Source organism: Larus michahellis, chromosome 6, assembly GCF_964199755.1.
Source record: "Larus michahellis chromosome 6, bLarMic1.1, whole genome shotgun sequence".
In the NCBI taxonomy this organism is placed as follows: Eukaryota; Metazoa; Chordata; class Aves; order Charadriiformes; family Laridae; genus Larus; species Larus michahellis.
In genome coordinates this window covers 30,537,329-30,563,056 of record NC_133901.1, presented here as the reverse complement: position 1 = coordinate 30,563,056, position 25,728 = coordinate 30,537,329, and the positions used below count along the sequence as shown (strand labels likewise).

Below are 25,728 nucleotides of genomic sequence, written 5' to 3'. Positions count from 1 at the left end.
GCATAGTGCTGAACCTCAGAAGAAAAAGTATCCCAATAGTCTTTGTAGATAAGCAAATGGGATCTATTTTTTCTTGTAGGTATGAAGAAGTACTTTAATTTTAGTTCAGAAAGGATGACGGAAGAAAGCTTTACTTATAACAGGTGACACAGAATAATCTACTATTGAAGCTGTGAGATTCTAGAATTTACATTTAAGGAATTCTGGAATCTCAGGAATTCTGGAGGAGGCTTCTGAGATTGCTTTGAAGATCTGTTATTTTTCTTCATAGGTGGAAAGCATTGCTTCTTGTTAAGGTTTTGCTGGTTTAGTTCTAGCTCCAACAAGTAGAATCCTTTTCTTATCATTTTAATGGGGTGAATCAATTTGCTGTTATTACACCAAAAATTTAACAGGAAACAATGTTCTCACTGATACCTTGAATAAAGTTTAAGTATAAAATATAATCTGAAATTTATAGGTAACACTAGGTAAAAATTATCTTGGAAACTAAGAGGTTTTCAAACTTAAAGTGTAGTTAACTAGGGTTAAAAAAAGTGTTTGGTTTTCAAGACGCATCTACTTTAGGACACGTTCAATCTGTAAGTATGTCAACAAATGATATGAGTCTGTCACTTGACATACTTGCTGCGCCTTCTTCGTTGCTGAACTAAAGTAGTGTTGTAAAGAGATTTTGTCTTGAAATCAGCTTTTTTTAATGATTTAGAATTTAATGAGGTTAATGATTTAGAGTGCCCAAGTTGTTTAGTTCAACTGAGAATAATACTGGGATTAAGTTACTGCGAACAACTGCTGATTTTCCTGCCCAGATTTCCACTATCTCACATGTTAATGTGTTCCTCTCTTCTCTGCTCTATATCAATAGGGGTACTTTGGTGGAGAGGGGGGAGGTGGTTGCTCCTGTGGTAAATAACCTGTTTCTTTTCTCTTCTCTTAGTATGTGCATCTGTGTGAAAACATTTTCATGGAAGGCACGTTACTTCTCTTACCAATAGTTCTCCACAGAACAGGTTTCTCCAAGGGATATTTAACGGGTGTACAGTTCAGTCTAGGAGGACTCACGTGTATCTCCTCCTTATTTTGCAAGTTTTGTTTGGTTTTTGTGTTTTGGGGTTTTTTTTGGGCGGGGGGGGAATGTTTATTAAGACTGAGAAAAAGGATTGCACTAGAAGATGGAATATATATTTGGTTTGTGTGGAATATTTTTTGCTAACAGCGATTACAGTAAAAATCTCGAGTAAAGAGCATCCATCTGAGAGAGGTAATGAAGCTAGCAGGACTGTTTCCTTTGTGAACGCTCTAATCACTTACTTAATGTTAATTTATGGCAGTACAGGAATGACTAATAGGAGGCTTTACAAACATACATGTCTAGGTAGTACATGCATCCTGTATGTGTGAACTACGTGGTGCCGATCTTTGACATGGGCAGCAGTCCAAAGGAACGGGGGTATGAAGAGCCAGGTGTTGCTGAACTGCTAGATATTCAGTGATGCTACAATACCCTGCCTTTTTTATCCTTAGAAATGGAATAAATAAAGGTCCTCTACAGAGAGGAGGACCAGTTGAGCAGCTTGGAGTATAGGCGCAAAGAATCCAGAGAATTTTTTGCACTGTTGAGGATGGTAGCATAGTAAAATAGTATTTTTTGAAATTAGAGCTCTTGTGGATTAATAAATATAATGGAAGCCTTTATGCAAAATATTACTGTAATTGCAGGCTCATGTTCTGATTGCCTTATCAGGGGAGACGAATCCTCAATGGCATCTTTGTTTGTCTTACAATGGAAAAAGATAGAAAATAAGCAATTAAAGCAGACTTATTTAAATGAAAGGCAGTTCAGATGCCACATATCTGAGCATTCAGCTATGCAGTTCTAGCTAAGATTGTTGGTTAGTTTTTCTATTTAAAAAACCCTAATTTATTGCTGCTTTGTGTACTTGCTTTGTAGTGTGGCCAGACTACTGACAAGAGATAAATTCTCTTTTTGTTTCAACTATGATCTTCTTTTCTCTCTTCCTGCTTCTCACCCTAAAGCAGTCTTATGAATGCGAACATAGAAATGAGAGGTTAATTACTTCCATTATGTTCTTGGGATCTTTGTTATACCAATGAATCTTATAAAGAAATACTACAAAATCTGTTACTGGTCAGTTCAAAAATAAATGGACTTTGCTCTGATTGTATACCAGTTGACATTCTAGCAGGGAATAGCATGCTTATTGAGCTTTATGAAAGTGAAAAACAAACCCCTTGTTCCCTAGCTTGTGGTGTAAGTGCCGGCTAGGCATGGGCAAGTCCACCATTAAATTCCTATCTCCCAGGAACATAAGATGCCCTAGGGAAAATCAGCAGACATCTTTTATATAGTGATAAAGAAATGTATTTTCAAAAGGAAATGGTTTAGTTTTTATCCTGTAATACCTACTCATAACAGCAGTCTAATATTAGTGGAAGATTAACATTATTCAGTCATTTAAATGTCAAATCTTTATGGCAAACTGGCATAGATTTTTAGTTAAATCTCAGATTCTTGCTTTCTCGTTGTGTGTCTGTTGCTTAATCTTCCTGGCCAGTATAGAGGATGTTGTGATCTCCTTGTTAAAGACGTCACACTGAGAAGATTGTAGTAGAGGAATAAATAGAACAAGTGTTAGGAAGCCAAGCAGCTCATCTTGCTTGAACTAAAATGCACTCCACAAAACTGGCTTCCCCACAGGTCTATTTATTCTAACTTTAAGTAAGATTCAGTTACCATTTTGCAAAGTTTCTAGCTAGCTCATTTGAGGCTCCTCTAAGTACATTTGCATCCTTTTCTGAAAATTTGTTTTACCTATTTGTGCAACTAAGTAGACAATATTTTTTACAAGAAGTTTTTCCTCTGGTAGAGACACTAGGCAAGGGAAGTGGCTCCCAAAGTGTGAAGAGGCTCAGAATTTCACAGGTGAGGTTCAGTAGGGAGCTTGAGCACTTAAAGGTCTGCTACATCTGGGCTGGCTGTGTGCAGGCCCATCTCGTTCTAATTATCTGTGCAATGCATTGCTAAAACCCGGGAGTTACTCTGGGTAGGAGCTGCCAGACGCATCCAGGCTGATTCTCTGTTTCCAGGTGCCAGCTGTATGGTCACAGTCTGCATCTTTGCTAACAGATATGCTGTTTCTCCTTATAATTGGCCTGTGTGGAGCAATCTGATGGGATAGGGCTATCAAATGTTCAGAAATCCTTCACAGATAGAGGAGATCCATCAAAACAAATAGACGTGTTTCTGCATGTCATTTTGTGAAAAGAAAAATGGCATATATGGCACTGCTGTATTTAGGAGTTCAACTACAGGTAGATATCTAAGATTTGAAAGATCTCCCACGAAAATGTTAAACTGTATGTATTAACAGATTGCATAAAAACAATACAAGAATGAGTGAAAAACGAGTCCTTGCGCATTCTCAACTGGATCTTGTGAGGCTGGAAGTACTGGAAACTTTTTCAGGCAAAGTTAAGTTAGGAAAAACTTGTTGCTGGAACTTACTGCTTTTTTCCAGAAGTTTTTTTATTCCAGGACTGTGCTCAGACCTTGTTCTGCTCTGATTCCAACAGATTCTGAAAGAATGTAGTGAAAAGAGGAAACAAGGCAAGATGCAACAGGGTGGACACTTCCCCATAGTGGCTGCCTGCTTGCAATCCAACTCTGGGAAGCTTCAATGGGTATGGAAACACCAAATCCCAAAATACAGTTCCATTACAATACAGCATAAAGGAATATCTCAATGTTACGGGTCCATTTTGGATCCTTGTAATAGAGCTGGTTGGGTGGCATTCGTTTTGCAAGCACAACTCTGCCTAGCACGGAGAGTTTATTTTTATTATTTTAACCAAACAGCTTCAGGACTTGGCATTTTCTCTGAAATTTAGACTAATGGCTCGACCACTGAATGCCCGTGTTCAAGGAGTCTGACTCTGAGAGTGCGGATGGAGTGCAGGTGGTATCAGGCTGTTTGGACTTACTTAAGAAAATATGTTTTTATTGGTTCAGCTCTTAAGAGTCTTTCAGACAGTAATCTCTGAATGTTCTGTACAAAATGGATGGTCACTTTTTACAAAATGGTGCCTGCCAGTCCCTGCCAGCAATGAACAGCCCTGGCATTTGTCCTAAGACTTCGTCCTTTCAGATTAACTGCTCACTACGTTTTGCAAAATTATTGCTACAGTTCCCAGACCTGGCAGTTTTGAGGACAATTTGAATACATAAGAAAGTGCTGTATTTCCACTCACTCACTGGGCTCCCTTTTACACCTAACGAAATTTTGTGGAAGGAAACCTTGTATATTAAAGGATGTTAGAAACTGTGTACCAGGAGCATCTCTAGTTTTTAGAGTCGGGGAGATTTTTTAACTTAGCTGACCACCTGTCTTGTATGAACAAAGAAACTACCTGCGATATTAAGCATGACCCATATACGGACTTTGTTGAAGCACTTTGTCTGAGCTCAAAATATCCTGAGTGTTCAGAGTTGAAAAAGAAAAGGAAGTTAAGCATTTTCACAGGAATTCTGCTTGAATTAAAATGAACCAAGAAGGGAAAAAATGCGGGATTTTCCCCCGACTCTCCTATTTTTATATTTTTGGTGGTTTTAAGTTGTCTTAATGAACAAGAATATTGCTGATAAGTTTCAGAGGTTTACTCATTTTTCTAGCTATAAGCATTTTGCTTCTTTTGTCAGAGCTATCACATCTATTTTTTTTTCCTGCTTTGATATGCTGTTTTAGACGCTAAAAAGTACTTCTAATTCTGCAAGCAGTCATCTTTATTTCCTTCCTGCCCCCTGCTTCCATTAGTAATGCTTGGCCGTGGTTCAGAACCACCCTGCTTTCTAGTTAGGGTGAATGAGAAACCACCAAAAGCAAGAAAAACACGGAGGGAAGGGAACCACTGGCACCGCTCCGTAGCATGATTGCAGCAATCTGTGCTACTGCACAGTCACTCCAAGTCAGAGTAAGAGTTTCCATCAGCCAGAAAGCACAGTTCCTGGCTGGCTAGAGAGAGAGAGGCAGTATTGTCGATTGAAGCACAAGAAGCCAAATACCTCCTGAGATCTCTCTCCTCTTCTCTTAGTGATTCCTTGTGTAGCTGGGGGCAAGTCTTCATGCTTATTTCTCAGTCTCTACAATATGCAGTTATTAAAAAGTTACTTTGAGAACATTATTTGAAGTTCTTGAAGCACAACGTGGTAGGAGGAATTGTTTAAATTATTAGTCACTGAGCTGTAGTGTATTGCCTATTCAGAGGGACATCCTGTCTTTCTAGTTAAATTACAGGATTTGTCTCTTGTCCGAGGTAGCCCAAGGTAGATGGTAGTGACAGTACGAAGCTGTGCAAACTCATAGCGCAGTGAATGACTTCATGCCAAAGCCCCGTCTCCCATCAGTTTCCAAGCTGCAGATCTGTTCTGATATATTAATACCTCCAGGAAATGACATATTGTTCTAAAATGCATGAATCTGATAAATCTATGGATTATCGAAAGTAGTCCTTGGAGCTCACTAGGCTGGTGTTGCTAGAGAGCTCTGTAAGAAGAGGCGTGAGGCGAAGGAGAAAAAAAAAGAAATTAAACATTAATGCGGTAAGAAGCACATAGTCACAACATAAGCACTGGCGGTGGGAAGTCATCTAGGCTTTTTGTGTTGTCAGTTGCTTATTTTACCAGAGGGACACTTTCAGACCGAGATGTTGCTTGGAGTTCAGAGGATAGATAAACCGAACAGCAGGGGAACCTGCTGATGCTCAGCTGTGCCATTTTCAATAAACATCACTTCGCTCAATAGAGAAATTATTGCAGAGGCCTTCAAGGAACAAAGGCATCAACTGGCCACAAACAGTGCTGTATAAAACTGCCTTTTTAAAGCCTTTTAGGTTTTTTTTCCACACTTCACACGAGGCTACAGGTCATTCAAGTGAAACTATATGAAAACGCCAGCTAAGCAGCCGTGTTTATCCCATTTAAAAATTTAGTCAAAGAAGTCTCTGTTCTTCTGCTCAGGTCTGTGCCCTGTCAGTATGGGAAAGTGTGAAGAATCTTTTAGACATGTAAAAAAAAAATCCACTCCTACAGTGTTGCAAAAATGACATGAAATCAAGCCAAGCTTTCCTTTAGAGCAAGCCGATATAATGCATATTTTAAAACAATTGAATAATGGTATAAAATAAAGAGGCATATCAAGGTTCAAAGTACCGTATTCCATTAAAGCTAATTTCATTGCATGACTGTCGTGACATCCTGTGTTTCAACTCTGTAAAGAACAATAGGCCATAACGATTTACAGGGAGGTAAATTCCTCTGAGGGCTTCTGGTTACAACCTCATCTATGAAAATGAAGTTATTCACCAGAACCCCGTGATAGATTGTTTCCATGAAACTCCCTCTAGTTCACTTATTGCTGAGAACCTTGAAATATTATCATAATAGTTCAGCTGTGTTGAAATGATTGAACGTTCTGAAGTAGTTAAGACGAAATGAAGTTGTTTCAATCGCTGAATCACTTTCAGCGTTCGCTTGCAGAAAGGAAAATTGTTTGATGTGCTAAAATTAAAAAGTGGGCAAACTTATTCCAAATTGTTTGGGGGTTTAAAGCATTTAACTTAATTTTAAGCATTCTGGATAAAAATTCTCTATCCAGCCAGGTTTGCATTGCAGGAGTGTTTCTTCCTCATCACATGTTCCTTGGAGTGTCCTCCCAAGCTGTCCCGCCCCTTTTGATAGAGGTGAGGCATTTTCTGTAAGGAGGTCCCAGTGTTTTACGTTTCAGTTGTATTTTCAGTTTCCCATATGTATGTGGTGCCTCTATGAGCTTTCTCCTTAGTTACATTCGGTTTTGTTCTTTCCACTGAGCTACAAGCAACCCACTTTAAAATCACGTTCTGATAAAGCCCTATGGATTTTAAAGGTCACATTCGTTTCTCAGATGAATACATCATTCCCATTGACTCACCTGCTGTTTCTGCAAACTCAGAGTATTACTGATGACATTAATTATGTTAATATTCAAAGGGTTCTTAGCATGAGCTCAAGCTTTTCTAAGATGCTAATTTTTGAGATCCATTTAAAATGCAGGGAAGATGGGGAGGAGTTGAGTGTTATCGCACTGGAAAAGAGAAAATAATTTTCTTTGTGCAATTCATGCTTCTGAGATGGTCCGTGCAAGCAATGATGAGTTTTTTGAAGTTATTGATTGTTTACTACCTAGGATGTAAAGCAATCTCCAGATGTGATCGCGTGTTGTTTTTCCTGCTGAGGCATTGGTAAAAGAAATTCCGTCAAGCCCATTTAGAGAAGCCTAAAAAACATTGTGAGCACAAAGCAGCATAAAACCACTGCATTGCTTCAGCTCGCTTTTATTTTGGCACTGTTATCTGGTTCTAGGAACCATTTTAACATCTGTTTCTAGAGGAAACAAAACACATTTCTAACAGTAGCAAACAAAGCGGTTCCACAGATCTGGCACAGAAAGCAGCTTACTCCCTCTTGACAGGGGATCCTGCCCCATAAGCTGGCGATTTGTGTGTAGGTTTGATTTGGAGCTTATTCCCACTTTAAACAACATTGTATTCTATGTATCACAAGTGCATTTTGTTTTTTGCTTTAACTGTCGTTGATAGGGATCTCAAATCCTAGGGTTTGGGTGGTTTTTTTTTGAGCTTAGAAGTGGTTAGTCTTTTTAGGTTGAGCTTAGTTCCTAGAGAAGTGCCTGGCACGTGCTCCAGAAGCATCGTCTGCCTGGCCTTTGCTGGAATGTCGGGGTAACGGGGCAGTCTTATCATCTGCTGCAGGCAGGAGCTGCTGGGGAAGGTCACAGATTGTTGCTTTTGTCTGAAGAAATCAAAGGTTGCTTGCAAATGCCTAAATTGGTTCCTATTGCTCAGCAGTGATAAAAATTGCTGGAATTTGTGAGACAGTTAAGCTTCTACAGGACTAGGCTCATCTGTACAGAGACGTAAACCTTGAAACAATATTGTCTGCGTCCCTAGTTCAGCTGTTTGCAGACCACTGTGATTTATGCTTTTTTACTTTTTTCCCTCCTGATCACCCTTCGCTTCATCTCAGTAGGTCTGTAATTCTTTCCTTCAAAATGTAACTCCTTTCTTAGAAAGGAAGAGAGGAAAAGTCAGTGAAATTGAAGCCTGGCTTACTTTGCAACATTGCTGTGTATTACTGAAGAAAAACCCCCACATTCCCCCACCCTGCCTGCCCACGCTGGACACATCTCTTTCCAGAGTCTAGGAGCTCTCCGTCTTTGTTGGTTTTGTACACGTACCTGTGTTTGTTAAGCCTACTACAGCTGTCCGATTTAAATAATTAAGATCTGGAGAGATTTCACTCTGAATATTTTCAGACAGTAAATTGACAAGAACGAAAATTAAATGTAAACTAACTGAAAGCAAACTGTGTGCCTTATTCTGCTACGTGACGTCACTAGGATGCTGTGGAGTAGAGATATATGTTAATTGTCCATTTAGATGAAAATAGTGAATAATAATTGTATTATTCAACCTAAACTGTTTGAAAGGCACAGATGTTAAACTGGATAGTCTGCATAAAATTTTTATTATCAAATGTTGGACGTGGTTTTACTGCATTTCCAAAGTATGCAGAGTTAAATGGCTTCTGTATTTCTCTAGTTTGATTAGCATCTCTTTGCAGCTGATCTGACGATGAATTGACCTGTGCCGCATTTTTGTTGTAGATCTTTGCAGTGTGCCTCAACGTGAAAACTGCTAAGAGAAAATATATTCAGAGGTTCGAACACAGCTCATCTTCAAAATGGTTACCCAAGGTGCAGGGAGAATGTGACACATAGGAATGAATACTGTAGCTTAACAACAGGACCAACCTTACTGCATAGTAGAAATGTTCTGAGGTCTACTTAATATAATATAATGTAGCAATATTAACTTCTGCCCTATTAGCATAATCTCTTATTACAATGAAGGTCGGGTTGACACAGTATTCAGTAACGTGTGTGACTGTTTTTCCAAGTATGAGCCAAGAACATCTTAATCCAGGACTGTCCAATGGATGTTACATGAAAAGATATTGTGGTGATATAAGATCTGTATAGATGGCGTCTGCAAGCAAAGATGTAAGGAGGAACATAAAAAGTGAAGTACGAAGTATACAAGTATATGGGGGAAGAAAGATCCTGAGACAAGAATTAGCAGGGTTCATTCATAGGGCTTTAAACTAGGTTTGAAGGGGGATGGGGATTAAAGCAGGATTACAAAAGTGGTGCCTGGGAGCAGCATACCAGTGCTTCCGGGTAAAAGTGTTAGCAAGGTTTTGCAATCTGTCTCAGTGATGGTGGGGAATGGTGATTTGTGTGGTAGCAAAGACGTGAGGGGTAGTGATAATTTGGGAACTACAGAAGTGTCCGAGCATGATCAGGTGCGAATTAGGGCTTGTCCCCCCAAGGAAGTAGCAGAACAATTAGCCCAGCTGAAGTGCATCTACACTAATGCATGCAGCATGGGGAATAAACGGGAGGAGCTGGAGGCCATTGTTCAGCAAGGAAACTATGATATAGTTGCCATCACAGAAACATGGTGGGAAGGCACACACAAGTGGAGTGCTGTAATCGATGGCTACCAACTTTTCAGAAGGGATAGGCAAGGAAGGAGAGGTGGCGGGGTGGCCCTCTATGTTAGGGGCAGTTTTGAATGTCTAGAACTTAACACTGTGTATGACAGTGTTGAGTGTGTATGGATAAGAATTAAGGGGAAGGCCAACAAGGCAGACATCGTGATGGGAGTTTGTTATAGACCCCCTAATCAGGATGTAGAATCTGCTGAAGTATTCTGTAAGCAGCTGGCAGAGGTCTCACGATCATTTGCCCTTGTTCTTGTGGGGGACTTCAGCTTCCCAGATGTCTGCTGTAAATATAACACAGCAGAGAGGGAACAGTCCCAGAGGTTCCTGGAGTGTGTGGAAGACAACTTCCTAACGCAGCTGGTGAAGAAACCAACTAGGGGAAGTGCCCTACTGGACCTACTGTTTGTTAACAGAGAAGGTCTTGTGGGGGATGTAAAGGCTGGAGGTCGTCTTGGGCACAGTGACCATGAAATGGTAGAATTTTCAATTCTTGGTGAAGCACAGCGGGGAGCCAGCAGAACTGCCACCTTGGATTTCCGAAGGGCAGACTTTAGCCTGTTTAGGAGCGTGGTCGAGACTGTCCCTTGGGAGGCAGTTTTGAAGAGCAAAGGTGCCCAGGAAGGCTGGTCATACTTCAAGCAGGTTCTCTTAGATGCACAGGAGAAGGCCATCACCATGTCTCAAAAAGCGAGCCGACGGGGAAGAAGACCAGCCTGATTAAATAGAGAGCTTTGGCTGGACCTCAGGAAAAGAAGGAAAGCTTACATTCTCTGGAAAAGCGTGTTGGCAACTTATGAGGATTATCAAGATATAACAAAGCTATGTAGGGGGAAAATTAGAAGGGCCAATGCTCAATCAGAACTCAGCTTGGCCACTGCAGTTAAAGACAATAAGAAGAGATTCTTCCAGTATATCAACAGAAAAAGGAAGACTAGGGAAAATGTAGGCCCACTGATGAATGAGACGGGTGTCCTAGTGGTGGAAGACACAGAGAAGGCAGAGTTACTGAATGCCTTCTTTTCTTCGGTCTTCACTGCTAAAGCTGTCTCTCATGAATCCCATACCCTGGAGGCAAGGAGGAAGGTCTGGAGAGAGGAAGATTTTCCCTCAGTTGAGGAGGACTGGGTCAGAGACCACGTGGCCAATCTGGACATTCATAAGTCCATGGGCCCTGACGGGATGCATCCACGAGTGCTGAGAGAGCTGGCAGATGTTATTGCTAGACCACTCTCCATTGTCTTTGAAAGGTCATGGGGAACAGGAGAGGTGCCTGAGGATTGGAGGAAGGCTGACATCACTCCAATCTTCAAAAAAGGCAAGAAGGAGGACCCAGGGAACTACAGACCGGTTGGTCTTACCTCTGTCCCTGGGAAGGTAATGGAGCGACTCATTCTGGATGTTATCTCCAAACACGTTGAAGAACAGGAAGTTATTGGAAGTGGTCAGCATGGATTTACCAAGGGTAAATCATGCTTGACCAATCTGATAGCTTTCTATGATGTTATAACTGGTTGGCCGGATGAGGGGAGAGCTGTAGATGTCATCTACCTCGACTTTAGCAAGGCTTTTGACACTGTCTCCCATAACATCCTCATTAGGAAGCTGAGGAAGTATGGGCTAGATGAGGTGACAGTGAGGTGGATTGAGAGCTGGCTGTGTGACAGAACTCAGAGGGTTGTGATCAGCGGCATAGAGTCTAGTTGGAGGCTTGTAACCAGCGGTGTCCCCCAGGGGTGAATACTCGGTCCAATTTTGTTAAGTATATTCATTCATGACCTGGATGATGGGACAGAGCGTATCCTCAGCAAGTTCGCTGATGATACCAAACTGGGAGGGGTGGCTGACACTCCAGAGGGCTGTGCTGCCATCCAGCGTGACGTGGACAGGCTGGAGAGCTGGGCAGAGAAGAACCTAATGAGGTTCAACAAAAGCAAGTGCAAGGTCCTGCACCCGGGGAGGAAGAATGCTAAGCACCAGTATAGGTTAGGGGTGGACCTGCTAGGAAATAGTTCTGAGGAGAAGGATCTGGGGGTCCTGGTAGACAGTAAATTATCCATGTGCCAACAATGTGCCCTTGTTGCCAAAAAGGCCAATGGAATCCTGGGCTGCATAGGGAAGAGTGTGGCCAATAGGTCGAAGGAGGTCATTCTCCCCCTTTACTCTGCACTGCTGAGGCCACAACTGGAATACTGCATCCAGTTTTGGGCTCCGCAGTTCAAGAGGGACAGGAAACTGCTGGAGCGAGTCCAGCGAAGGGCAACTAAGATGATTGAGGGACTGGAGCACCTCCCTTATGAGGAAAGGCTGAGAGAGCTGGGACTCTTTAGCCTGGAGAAGAGAAGGCTGAGGGGAGACCTTATTATGGCATACAAGTATGTAAAGGGTGCGTTGAAGAAGGATGGTGCCAAACTCTTTTCAATGGTTCCCAGTGACAGGATGAGGGGCAATGGGCGCAAGTTGGAACATAGGAAGTTCCGTTCAAATACACGGAAAAACTTCTTTACGGTTAGGATGACAGAGCACTGGCACAGGCTGCCCAGGGAGGTTGTGGAGTCCCCTTCTCTGGAGGTTTTCAAGACTCGCCTGGATACAGTCCTGAGTGATGTGCTCTGGGCAATCCTGCTCTAGCAGGGGAGTTGGACTAGATGATCTCTAGAGGTCCCTTACAACTCTGAAGATTCTGTGATATGATATTGTGTTGACTTTTTGCTATGCTGTTACAGCTGTTAAATACATCCCTCTGATTATGTAATTCGCTGTGAAATGACTTTATTGTTACTGAGGATTTTTGCTGCATTTTGTCGTGGTTCACGTTAATCTGTGGATCTCCCTGGCTTCTGTTGCACAGCAATTTGTTCTGTGCAGGAGACTTTAAAAGCAGGCTCTTTTACAGTGAGTACAGGAGTGTCAGGAGCGCTTTGAAGGAATAATTGGCTTCCTTCCATTTGAGGATTATTGTCTCTATTAAGAGCACCTTTCCAGTCCCCAGCACCTCCTGTCATTTGGAGAGAAGCACAGTAACCCATATCCTGTGTGTCACTCCAGGAAAGCTGGTTTATAATAGCAGAGTTTTAAAAAATGCCTGTGCCTGTAAGAGCTGTCATAGCATGCTTTCTGACTAACCTGGAACCCAAGAGAATGTGCTGCTGTCTGAAAGCAGGAGAAGTTGACAGTGCTATACCCAAAGGCTCCAGTAATGTTTGAGAAATAGCTTCCAGTTTGTGTGTTTGTTCTGGTACTTCTGTTACTAGACAGAATGGATGGATGCTCATTCAGTTCCTTCAGATATGATTTTGCACTGAATTTCAGCCTTAGGCTAGGAGGAAAGACTCCTTTTCTCTTAACAGGCTGCCAACATGTGTACTTGTGGTTTATTAAACACCAAAGACAGCAGCATTTCTCTTGAGTGCAAACAGAGTGTACTCGAGGACCTGATTCAGCAGAATGTCTGTGCATATGCTTAAATTTAAGCACACGCTTAAGAGTTCTGTGGAAGAGGGATTTCGGAGTTGTAATAAAAAGCGAGATTAGAGATTGGAAAGATTAGAGGACGAATGGCATGAGTGCAGTAGAGGCATAAGGCCATTTGGGTGGTCTACTTGCTAATCCTGTAGTTTGTTAGTTGGTAGTTATTTTGCATAACTTATTTTGGTCCTTACTCCTCAGACTGGGTTGAAACAACTGAGATGCAAATAGTCTTCTGGGAAAATGTCTGATAAAAATATAATCCCTAAAGGCTGATCTTTACTTACCCGTAACATTCTTTAAAGTAACATGCTCGCCCATGTCATGAGTGCCTGCTTCTGTCTGCTTTTCACGACAGATAATGTAAAATCAGGAGTGAAAGTTGGGCAGTCCAAATCAGAAGCTTTTCTGGGTCTGCAACAGAGATGTAAGTCTGAATTGTTCAGGGCTTTCAGCTCCACCTTCTCTCTGTCATTTATCCCATAGGACAATTCTTATTAACACGTAATTGTTGAGATCCTGTTTGCACCTGGCATGTAGTGAACTGTTCTTAATGTTGCATTTCATGTACACAAAAAAAAAAAAAAGAAAAAGAAAAAGCTGGCAAAGATGATGAAAGACCTTCCCTTCCAGGAGTGGTTATGAACATTAGGCTTGCTTTTATTATGAAAGATAAGAGTGCAGCAGTTCCTAAGGTTTTAGAATGGCATAGACAGCAATGACTAAAATGGAAAATGGACCATTTTATGGAAGAAATGACACCTACTTTTTGCTGCAGCCTTTGAGATATTCAAGAAGTGCTAAACATTACAGCACACAAATAATAGTCAGGGGGATTGGGGTAGAACTTCTTTAACTCCATACTACTTTAATGATTAATTTTGTTTGTACTCATTATCTTCCTTCAAGATTATTCTTAATTACCACTGTGGTAATACATGCAAATATTTTGCAATGCTAAAGCAGTTAAAGATAAGTATGTATATTTTGATTTGTTTGAAGGAAGTGATCTCTATGACAGATACCATAAAGAAGGAATTTCTGTTCTAAGATCAGAGGTATTCAAGACAACAAAACTTGGATTTAGAACTGCACAAACCATTTCCCTTCATCAGGCTAAGCAAAGTAGGTCTGTGAGGAAGCTAATTCATGTCATGTATATAAAGCAAGTCGAATTCCAGCTGCTGCAAAGCTTTTATGTAAGACTTTGCTGACCCAATAGGTGGTGGAATATAAATAGATCAACAGTACACCCTTCCTTCTGCTGTTCTACCTAATCCTTCCTTGCCTTCAGGATTGAAGAGTATTTGATCTATTGAGTCTTAAATCAGACATTGTTTCCTACAAAAAAAAAAAAAAAAAATCCAGGAGAATGAAAATTTAATGGTGTGAGAGTGTTCTTGTGATTTTAAAATGAGAAGCTGAATTGGGAATATACTATTGTTCTTCCTTTTTTTTTTCATATATATTAACTGCACAAAGCTGTAACTGCCTGGCTCTCTACTTGCTCTCCTTAGCTACCCCTGCCAGGTGGCTTGACATGAGCCTTTTCAAAAAGAGTAATTGTGTTAAACCTATATTAATTTACTTTCTCCTTTTCAATAATACTTAAAATGCCCTCTTCATCCTGCCTGCAGGTCTCCACTGCTGCTAGGAAGATGGAGCACTTTTTATTTTTAGTAACAATATCTCTCATGCTGGGATGGAAGAATCTTAAACCAATTAAACACATTAGAAGATAACAGTGTGTGTGGGTTTGGTTCAAGATCTCCATTTTCTTCACTCTGGGGTATGTCCTAGTACCAGCTTTTATATCCGAGATGACAGAAATAGTGTGGATAAGCTGCTAACTAGGTAAGCAGTACAGCTGCTGCTTTGTCAGGTATTCCCTTGCCAAAAAATCACTTGAGATGGGTTTTGACCTTTTTTTTTTTCTAAATTCCATTACAGTTAAGTTTTAGAAATTATCTTGATTTTGACTTAGGAAATTTTTTTCAGATGCCTGTTCCTTTTTAAACATCTATTTTTTTAAAAGAATTAATCTCTTGAACATGAAGTGGTTTTCCAATAGAAGAGGATTGTGTTATGCACTTTATAGATTTGATGATTTGTTCTTCCCTTTTAATAATGCTCAGCTAGTAAGAAAAAAACTTATGAACTGCCTAGATTATTCTGATCCCTTAAAATATATCTGGATCCACATATTTTAACTCTGTGTGTACACTCTGAATAGCAGGTTGTTTACACTTTTTTATTTGCAGAAGTTGGAAAAGCATGTGCTGAACCTGCGCATGCTTCTGCCTAGGCCAGAAAGCCTTTGCCTACACTGACACTACACCTTTATTCATTTGATACAGAATTTACATGGGTTAGCAATGTCCACGTTGTTTAAATACAAGATATTTTCTAGGAACTGTGGCATGCGTTGCTGATCTGCATGCTCTCCTCAGCGGGGATACAATCGTGAGCTTTTTATTTATTCTTCATCTTTAATTCGACGGTCAGAATACAAAGCATGGAGCGAGTTGTCCTGCATGGATTTACTCATCAATACAGAATAAAGTCTGATGGCACTTTATAGAAGTCTAACACCCCAAATGTTAACATAACTAGCGTTGTTCAGCACAGTAATGTAACTTGTATCACTTCTCTTGGACTGGATTGAGAGAGAAATCCTTACCGGTAGAAGCAACAGAGGTCAGTAGTCTAAAGTAGTGTTTTCTCTCATCAGAAATAGTAGCATTGCAAGTAAGGATAATAATTAAGCTGTGAGGCTATGTATAGTCTTTGAAGGACACTTCTAATGTAATACTTCTGAAAATGGCAAATGTGATTTCAGAGTACTCCAAAAATTGATAAGGGAAGAGGGACAGGAAGGTAAGGCAAGGCATGGCAAGTAAAAAGAAAGCTAGTCCATTAGTTAGAGTACTGGTATAGCACTTGGGAGGCTGCATCAGTTGCTGGCTTTGGTGTTATGGTTCGTCTTTCATCCGCATTTCAGAGGTCCTTGTCTACTGCTCCATTTGGCACTACACAGCCTATGGCCAGACCTGTGAGCTCCTAACTCCCACTGATATTGGTAGTGAACAAATAGCAAGTAAATACTTCTGAAGGGCATCATTTTTTTAAAGGTAATACAGGTTTTTGGTAATCAGGTACCCAATTTACTGAATTACTGTATTGCTAATAGTCAAAAGTGTTTGCATCACAGAGTTTTGTGAAGATAAATGAATTTGTCAGTGAGATGCTCAGATTGTCTTATTTGTTATTTTTCCCTCGTACATGGCATTTGATAGATTGCACACTGCTTTCTATGCACATAGCTTCACCCTAGCTAGTTTGTATGTTTGTCTGTGGGAAGATGTATCTAAAAATGGTGGATTTTTTTGCGACATTTTAAATTACGGTTGGGGTGGTTCCATCCTGTGGGTTGCGTTGGCTGGGGACTTGGAGTTTTCCAGCCAGCACCACATGAAGTGCCCAGCCCCGCTGCAGGTTCTTCTTGCCACGCTGCTGCTCATTTTCTCTCTCTGACTTGCCTGCCTACAGCCCCCATCTCCCTTGGTTTGTTAGCTGGGAAGTCATCTCCACCTTCCAGCTTTCTGCCAGGATATTGAGGTGACATGGGGACTTCTCAGGATGATGCTTTCCGTCTTCTCCCCTTTTCACTTTCGCCTTAATCCCAGAACAAGTGATAGATATTATGTGTTTTAGAACAAGTCTAGAAGGACATGAGCAGGCTGCTCTATGCTTCCTCTTCCTGTGCTCCAAGTTACTGCTAAGTTTTGGAAGCTGCAAGACCATGCCTGTGTAAACGGACCCTGTGCACGCATTCCCATCTTTCTCCTCCCCCTTGCCCTTTTACTGCAACATGGAAAGTCTTCAGGAAGGGAAAGGCTCCTTGCATCTGCACGGAAGCAGCCATCTTCCCTTCCCTCCTCCACACATGTAACATTAAAAAAAATGTTGCCCTGTAATGCAGAATTTGCTAAAGCATCTGTTTCTTCCCTGGAGCTCTGGAAAAATGACGAGTTTGTGTAAGTCTGCCTGGAAACTGTGTTAGAGGATGAATATGCATATCTCTGACAGCTCTTATTTATACCTAAGTCAAGGGCCATGTTGTCCCTCTTATGTTACTCTACCTCCCCAGCCAGTTCCTTGACTGCTCCTTGAACAGTTGCTCTCTCCTCTTCTCCCAGATAGGTTCCAGTGTCTTGTCTGAGAAGTACTGAGTACAAAGGGTGCACTGCCATAAACCAGCAAAAGAAAACACCTGGAAAGTTTGTGTGGCCTTATCTCCCAGATCCTGCTCTATTTGGGCTGCTTACATTTATGCCGGTGGCTCCTCAGAGACACTCTGATGAGCTGTGGAGCAGGCGGCTGCTGCGGGGCCTCGGGCTCACTGAGAGCTGTGTCCCTCTTCAAAATGGCATCGGGCAGGTGTGCAGGCTCCTTATTCTCATGTGTCGATGTCTGACTTAGGTTATGGGAGAGATTTTTCAAAGATGTGCTTAAGATCATTATTAATTGTCCTTTTGAAAATATGAGTATTTCATACTTACCTATAACTTTAATGACTAATTCACTGATCTGGGCTTTTTGAAAGCTGGCACAGCCGCGCTTGCTATGAGTGATAAGAGAGGATCTCTCTTTGCTTAGCACTCAGCAGCTGAAGAACTCCCATGAGTGGCAGTTTCCAGGTCAACAGCAATAGAACAATCCTTGATATTAATATTTTGTAAAATAGGAAAACAAGCTCTATCGGGTGTTATTCTTTTTCTAATGTTATATAGGAAGCACTTCTTTTTCTAGCATTTTTCAAATGCTGGAGAACAGCAAACGTTTGTCTAGAATTATCTGTTATTGTTAGCAACATCCTTGCTTCTTTGCAGCACAGTGACATTGCCTTTATCCTTTAGAAGCAATGGAAAATGATAAATGAGGTTAACAAGCTTCAGTCTAAAGTGAAAACTAAATCTGTGACTATACAGCTCTTGTATTCATTCTGGTCAAGGGCTGGTTTGTTCATTTATTTTCCATGAAAAAGCGTCTTTTCCTTGGCCTCTTGAGAACCAGAAAACATGACTGAAACTCAGCTGGAGTAGCCTATTTCAGGGCTTAGCAAAGAATACTAGGTGCAGCATTTAGTCTTGTTTTCCTTAATTGCTTCCCAATCAGAAATTGGATGAACCTTCGGGATGCAGAAACAGGGAAAATCCTCTGGCAAGGAACAGAAGATCTGTCTGTACCTGGAGTGGAGCATGAAGGTACTGTGTGGCCTCACTCTGCATTTGGGGGCTGGGCGGTGCTGGATGTCTGGGTCACCAGAGCTGCGAGTGTACCCCTGCTTTGAAGGACAGGTGTCCTGGCTGTGACATCACACCTTCAGATGCTTCCACCACAATAAGCTGGGGACACGTGGAGAAGGGTGGGAATGGATCAGTGGCTGGCAAAGGGGACAAGTGTTAAGCGGGGAGCTCAGCTGTGTAAGGAATGAGTGGCCAATCTTTGCTAGGTTGAATGTTGGTTCCAAGATGAAAAGTATAAAAATATAGACTTTTCTCAGTATAACAACAGGGTTTAGTCAAGGTAGACGTCAAATGGAGAACAAGTGGGGAAGAAGCATACACAGTTACTACCTTGCCTGGCCACAACTGTCATAATATTCTGCGCTAAATTCAACCTCTGCTTTAAAATGGCGCACAGGGCACATTTGTTCTGCTGTCCTGTCCCTCTGCCATTGCTAGCAAGATCTGTTGCCCTTGCACTTCTGTCCTCGCTAAGTAGCAGAGGACTTCACTGTCCTTTACTCTTCCCCATTTGTGACAAAGCATGGTGATAGGTAATGCCCCTTGCCAAGAGCTTTGCTTTGGCTCTGTGAAGAGTCTGATCTCGCTGAATTAATTTTGAAGGCTTTTCTATTATGTGAGTACTACACAGTTGGTCTGCAGTTAAGTGGAGTGAACTTGATCATTTAATTATGCTGGTGACATTGGTGTATTTTTGGTTAAACATCAAGGACCGAGTTCTGCCTGGCACTACTAGGACTTACCTCTCCCATAAATAGGAAAATCTGTTGTGTCTGAAGGAGGCAACCAGTGTATGAAGATCCTCCTCTGCCCAGAGAGTGTACAGAAGATCTGTGGCAAAACACTGAGTCCAGTAGTCTTCGAGCAATATACCTGGTTTCAAAGCCAGCTTAAGGCACAAGAGAAACAAGTGGCCTTCTCCTCATTTGGTCCCCAATCAACATTCATCTGCTCTATGGCAAGAGTTCATTAATAGGACCAGTATTAGGTTGTCTCAGCCTAAGAGGGGCCTGATGCCAGGAACAGAGGATGCAGGTCAGAGCTGGGGGAAAGCAAAGCTGTGACTCAGTGATCACTAAGAGCATTTTCCAAGCTTTGTCTCCTTCAGCCTTGCTAACCTGTACTTGATTCTTATAGCAGTGCTAACAGCAAACACTTCTGCTGATGGGCCTTAACAGATATTTACCCATGCCTATGGTATGAGATACCTATATTAAAGAAAAACATTCCAGCACCTTCAAATACAGCTGTAGGAACGCAATTGAAATACAACTTCCAATCGAAATGTGTTAATTCATCAGGTTAGTCCTAAATTTCTTAAACTGCAGGTTAGTGATGCTTTGCCACCTCGAAATAACTGTGTAACGGGAGACCTAGGAGAAATGAGGAATCAGAATTTAGAAAGCAGAAGAAACTCAGCCAAAAATATTCCCAGTCTTCCCAGATTTTGTACTGCCAAAGCTTCTCCTTGGATGCATGGCTAGTCTTTGAATCCCCTTCACTCTTGCCTCAGCAGACTGTTGTACTGCCGTGGTTCAGTGCAAACTACAGAAAGGTGTGCTTTGGGGCAGAGGGGACAGCTGGAGCTGTGTCTCAGGAGAGTGTGTTGTGTTGCCCCATTTCCCTTCTGCCATCTTTCTCACTTTGGCAAATCACATCATCTCACTGTGTCTCAGATTTTCCTCATATGTTAAACAGGAACCCTCACCTCCATCAGAGGAGTTTGGGGAATTAATTAAAGCATACTCTGGCATGAGATTAATGCCAGTTGTACAAGGAATTGCTAAAACCTTATCTGGTGTGCAGTTCAGTCATCCATCTAGAAGATGGATGACTGCAAACTGGAACAGGTGCAGAGAAGAGCTATTAGGAGAAGCCACTGAAAAGATTATGGATGGGAGGATGGTCTTCCTTAGAAGAGGGGAAGAAAGCTGTTCTTTTATGGCTTAGCAAGAAAAGAAGGCTGAGATGGATAGATTCTTCTCAATAAATAGGCTAAGAAAAGTGAGAGGTGTCCAACAAAGGAGGATAATCTGACTATGAATTAAAAGAAGGTGTGGGAAAATGCAGTTCTGGTACAGTCCTGCAACAGAAACGGTGAGGGCAAACAGAACACACAAGGCCGTGTGTGTCTCAAGGTCATTATGTAGTACTTATGTGTGTGTGTTCTGTGGCCATTCAGGGCAAATCACAGTCTAGACATAGCAAACAAAGAATTAAATATATAGCAGAGTGAGTAAAATATATTTCTTTTAAACAGGACTTCTATTTGCTTTTTAAGCAGGACTTCTATTTGAAAGTACAGGTTTCTTTAAAAAATGAACTCTTAAGTTTCAAATCATGTTACTGTATTATTACCTAAACTTAACTATTACCACTTAGATTAAATAAAAAGAATATTAATGTGGTATCGCATTGCTGCCAAAGTCTTAACATTAAACTGCTGAAAGTAGTGAAAATCACTGCCTGAGTACCTGAAACTGGAATTAACCATCCAAACCAGCTTTTGACAGCAGCTTTTCCATGTACCCAGTCAGCTCAATTCAGTGACAGTGCACTCAAAACTGGGAGGCAATCTGGGAGACCCAAATCTAGAAAGTTTGGTTTCTTCCAATATACAAGCAAATCTTGGGAGTAAACTGCTGAGGTCCAGCACTTGTAGAATCCCCAGTGTTGTTCCCAGTCACCACAGCCAGCTTTCTTTTAGGAAATGCAAATAATCCTTTCATTATCTAAGAATCATAGAATCATAGAGGTTTGGGTGGGAAGGGACCTTAAAGATCATCTAGTTCCACACCCCTGCCCTGGGCAGGGACACCTCCCACTAGATTAAGTCGCTCAAAGCCCCATCCAGCCTGGCCTTGAACACCTCCAGGGTTGGGGCAGCCACAGCTTCTCTGGGCAACCTGGGCCAGTGTCTCACCACCCTCACAGTCAAGAATTTCCTCCTAATATCTAATGCAAATCTCCCCTCTTTCAGTTTAAAACTGTTCCCCTCGTTCTATCACTCCACTCCCTGCTCAAGAGTCCCTCCCCTTCTCTCCTGTAGCCCCTTTAGGCACTGGAAGGGGCTCTAAGGTCTCCCCGGAGCCTTCTCTTCTCCAGGCTGAACAACCCCAACTCTCTCAGCCTGTCCTCACAGCAGAGGGGCTCCAGCCCTCGGCGCATCTTCCTGGCCTCTTCTGGACCCGCTCCAACAGGTCCATATCCTTCTTATGTTGAAGGCTCCAGAGCTGGATGCTCTACTACAAGAAAAGATGTAGTTTGAAATATAACAGAAGTTTGTCTAAGACAGCTTTATTTCTTACGCATCTCAAATACTTTAGGTAGTTTCATTAAACTCTGTGAAAACATAATGATACAGATATTTCAATTGCATTTCAGTTTCTAACTAAATGCGGTTGGACCCAAAATGACCTGCTTAGTAAATAAGAAATGTGTCATTCATCGTTTTCTAATCTAATCAGAATTAAGTATCTGACTAAATGTATGTTAGCTATATAAGTGCTTAAATAAATGTGCAGGTACAGTATTTCCTCAGGTTAACAAAAAGCAGTACTAAATGTAGGATAAAGCCTGCACTTACCTGCACTTCAGCATGTTTTAAAATGGTCCTCACTGATGAGAATCAAACTTCTTTCTCTTCTTGTTAATGCAGAAAGAGGCATAAAAGCAAAGCGAGTTTAAAATAAATAATTTCAATTACAATTTTCTGCTTGATGGTACACATACAAATTAAAATCTTTTCGATCAGGGGTTTAAAGACTACAGACTCCTACTTTTATTAAAAGTAACCTTTTATTTTGTAGTTTTACGATATTAAAGCAAACATTCTCAGCAGTCTGTCTTGAGGATGAAAGAAAAGTAATTACTAAATTGCAGAAGTCATTTTACACTTAACTGCAAAGGGATGTTTATTCACAACAGGCTGTAGTCTGTACTTGTGAGGGCAGTAAAGCATGGTGCCATGCAGATTTCTACGCTGGAAAAATAAAAAAAAAATACTAAAAATAATTAGAGAGCTTTTACATTTAAAACTCTTCCCTTACACTTTTAACTTTCTTTTTTAACTTTTTTCTTTTAAACAGTCCTTGGGCTGTGTACTTCTCCATGGGATAGGATGGTAGCTTACGTTCCCTAAGCCTCCAGCTTTCTAGATTGGGTTCATATCAAGGTCCTACTCCACTAAACTGTTCTACATTAGATAGATTTGCCTGGGGTTTGGCAGACTCTTCCTTTTATTAAACAGCAGCCTGCTGCCTGCTCATGGACAGTTTGATATGTTTTCCATTTAGGAACAGTTTGGCTCATAAAGCACGTGCCAGCTGTATTCCCTCCCCTCTTTATTTCTTATAAATTTACATGAAACATTTTCTAATACGCAGGAAGGATTATGTATAATCACACCACTGAAGTATGATGGGCTTGGGATATTTTTACTGCATTGACTCCCCCTCGTATTCTCCTGATTATGACCTTTCAGCATATTAATTGATGCTCCCAAACTGTCCCTTCACTTACTCCTCCACCTCTAAAAAAAAGCCTTATGAAATATCTACCAGGTAGAGTTTGCCAGTTGCTATTGGTGTCTCACCCACTGCAAGAGCCCAGATACCTTGGATTGCCAAATTACTTTATCATCTCTTAAACTCTCTCATTTGGTACTGACTTTGCTGCCTGTGTGGGTCACGATGTTTGGGGAAGGGACATTTTGTATACTTTTACAGGACGCCTTCCCAGAGCTCTGTGAGATGGCTGAAACAGCGCGGCTGGGCTGAGAAATAGCCGTTTGTGGTTTGCTGGGGATGCACAGTCTGAAAGGGAAAGAGAAGTGAGAAGGTCTAACACGCTTGGTGTACTAAGCGGCCCCTCGACTGCTTCTGATCTTCAGCACACTTCCCAGAGTAAAAATTTAAGTTGCATCTCACATTTCGACTTGAAGAATTGTGTTTTTTCGTAATAAACAGCTAAGAACCAGGAGTCTGAGATCAGCGTTGTATTCCTTGTTCTGTCACAAGTTTCTTTCCTGGCTCTGGGCAAGGTACTTAAACTATTTGCATCTTGGATTTCACTCCTGCAAATGTAAAAACAAAGTCCTTTGTGTTTGCATTTCTCCTGCTACTATGATCTTGTACTAGCACTAATCATTATTTCAGAATATAATAGCACCTGAAGCAGCTGGGTTTGCATTATTGTGTACAAATAATGCTTCTTTATCTTGTTTTCACAGCTCGAGTTCCTAAAAAAATCCTGAAATGCAAAGCAGTGTCTCGGGAGTTAAACTTTTCCTCAGCAGAACAAATGGAAAAATTCCGACTGGAACAGAAAGTTTATTTCAAAGGGCAATGTCTAGAAGGTAGGCATCTGCTCTGTGTGCAGTCCTGCTGCAGCGCAGGGAGCGACCCCCAGCGCGGCAGGGATTAGAGAAACTAAAATGGGTTGAACGCGGCGATTTTAATTTTTCAGAGTAGCACCGAAGCACTCATCTCGTCAGGACTAATGGGCCACAGTATTAGGGATAGCATTTCATAAGTGTATTAACACTTCGTTATGTAAGCAAAAAATCTGGGTAATCATGCTTCAGGGCATAAATCCACCGCAGGCTGCCTGAGGCAAGGAAACAGGTTATTTTAGAGTCAACCATTATGGGGATTCATGCATCTTCCTCAGAAGCACCTAGTGCTGGCCACCACCAGACTGGAGGCCAGGCCGGGCTAAAGGAGCCTCTGGTTTACTTTGGTCACAGCAGTGCCACCGAGTACTGTCCATGTGACTCCATAGCTGCACATCTGAGCTCCCTCGCCGCAGTATTACTCTTAATCTGGGGTGGAGGAGGGGGAGATAAAACACTGAGCTCCTTGTCTTTTGGGCAACCGGTTGTACACTTAGTCTCAACTGGATCCGGGGGATGTCTGCAAGAGGGGGAGTGTGGTTTCCCTGTTCCCAATTAGGTGTGATAAAATTTCCACTGAATGCTAAGGAAGTGGTGTGACTTTATCATTACCATCAGCTATTTTAGAAAGGGAGTATCTGCTTTAAGAGAAGGGCAGGGTTCAGTGCAGTTTAAGCTGTACAAAGTAATTTAAATGTAAAATGTTGGCAGCACAGCAGGACAGTTTAGGGAGTTCCCCAGCCTGTCAGGTGAAAAGCAAAAGGACCATTTGTGGATTTTATCTTCTTTCAAATGCCTCTGGATCTTCTTTTTACTTTGCAGAATGGTTCTTTGAATTCGGTTTTGTGATTCCTAACTCCACAAACACTTGGCAGTCCTTGATAGAGGCAGCACCTGAATCACAGATGATGCCAGCTAACGTTTTAACGTGAGTGCCTTGGGCTTAAAGAATGTGAGAGCAGGCAAAGAAAAAGCAGTGTGTGGCATTTCCTTGGGAGCCACAGTGGGAATGAAGAGAGGGAGCTGCTACCAACTCTGAATCACCCTCGCTACTGTTAGCTGTTGAGAGATAAAAGGGGCTAAGCCAACCTCATTACCTTCTTTCCCATAGGTCCAATTTGCATTAATATAGCAATAAAAGTTTGGAGAAAGTGGAACTGATCCTTTATTAGAATTGCTTAATTTTTTTGAAAGGTGAACCATGAAAGGATTTTAAAATGCTTTGCAGCTTAATACCCCTTAGATCCAGGAAAAAAAAGAAAAGAAAAAAAAAGATGTTTGGGCCATTTTCAAATCCAGATATTGATCACTGACTCTTGTCCAAGGTGGTTGGTTTTCATGCAATATATCACCCATTGGAGCTGTTTCATCACTGTACCATCTTGCCAAGCTTTGTGTCTTTTACATCGGATTATAAACCATGCATTTAGTCATATGGAGTTGGATCTGGGGATAAAATACCCTTAAAAGGTAGGAAACAATCATTTTACAGTTCACCTGTAATGGGATTCACGCACCTTCCTCAGAAATGTCTAGTCCTGGCCACCGTGCACACTGACTTCACTTGTGTCAGGACAATGCTCTGAGCGTGGACAGCAAAGCACGAGCTGGGGGGGGGTGACAGAAAAGACTCCTTGAGGGAGGCCCCTGGGAAGCTGTAATCACTGACAAAAAGCCACCCTGCCTGCAGTGCTAGATGGGTGCTGGCAAGCACATGAGGAGCACGTTGCCAGCGGAGACAGAAGGGTATGGGAATCCTCCTGCCAACAAGAGGCAGACAGGGAGCAGCCAGTTTCACCGCAAGGTCACAGTGTCCTCTGGAAGACCTCCCTCTCCAGCGTTTTCCCTCTCATTCCCTGTCTGGAGGAAAGCCAGTTGCATAGAGAAGGCACCGAAATGGGAACTACTGTCACTAGTTTCTATTC

General features: G+C 41.7%; 1 protein-coding gene across 1 annotated transcript in view; it reads left to right on the top strand.

Moving 5' to 3' along the window:
* The window catches only part of PDE6D (phosphodiesterase 6D), a 42,904-nt gene that overhangs the window by 15,156 nt on the left and 2,020 nt on the right, over window positions 1–25,728 (top strand). The window contains exons 2-4 of the mRNA XM_074592103.1: window positions 18,281–18,369; window positions 23,642–23,767; window positions 24,626–24,731. Of these exons, the coding sequence (XP_074448204.1) occupies window positions 18,281–18,369; window positions 23,642–23,767; window positions 24,626–24,731 (321 nt within the window). The remainder of the gene's footprint in view (window positions 1–18,280; window positions 18,370–23,641; window positions 23,768–24,625; window positions 24,732–25,728) is intronic.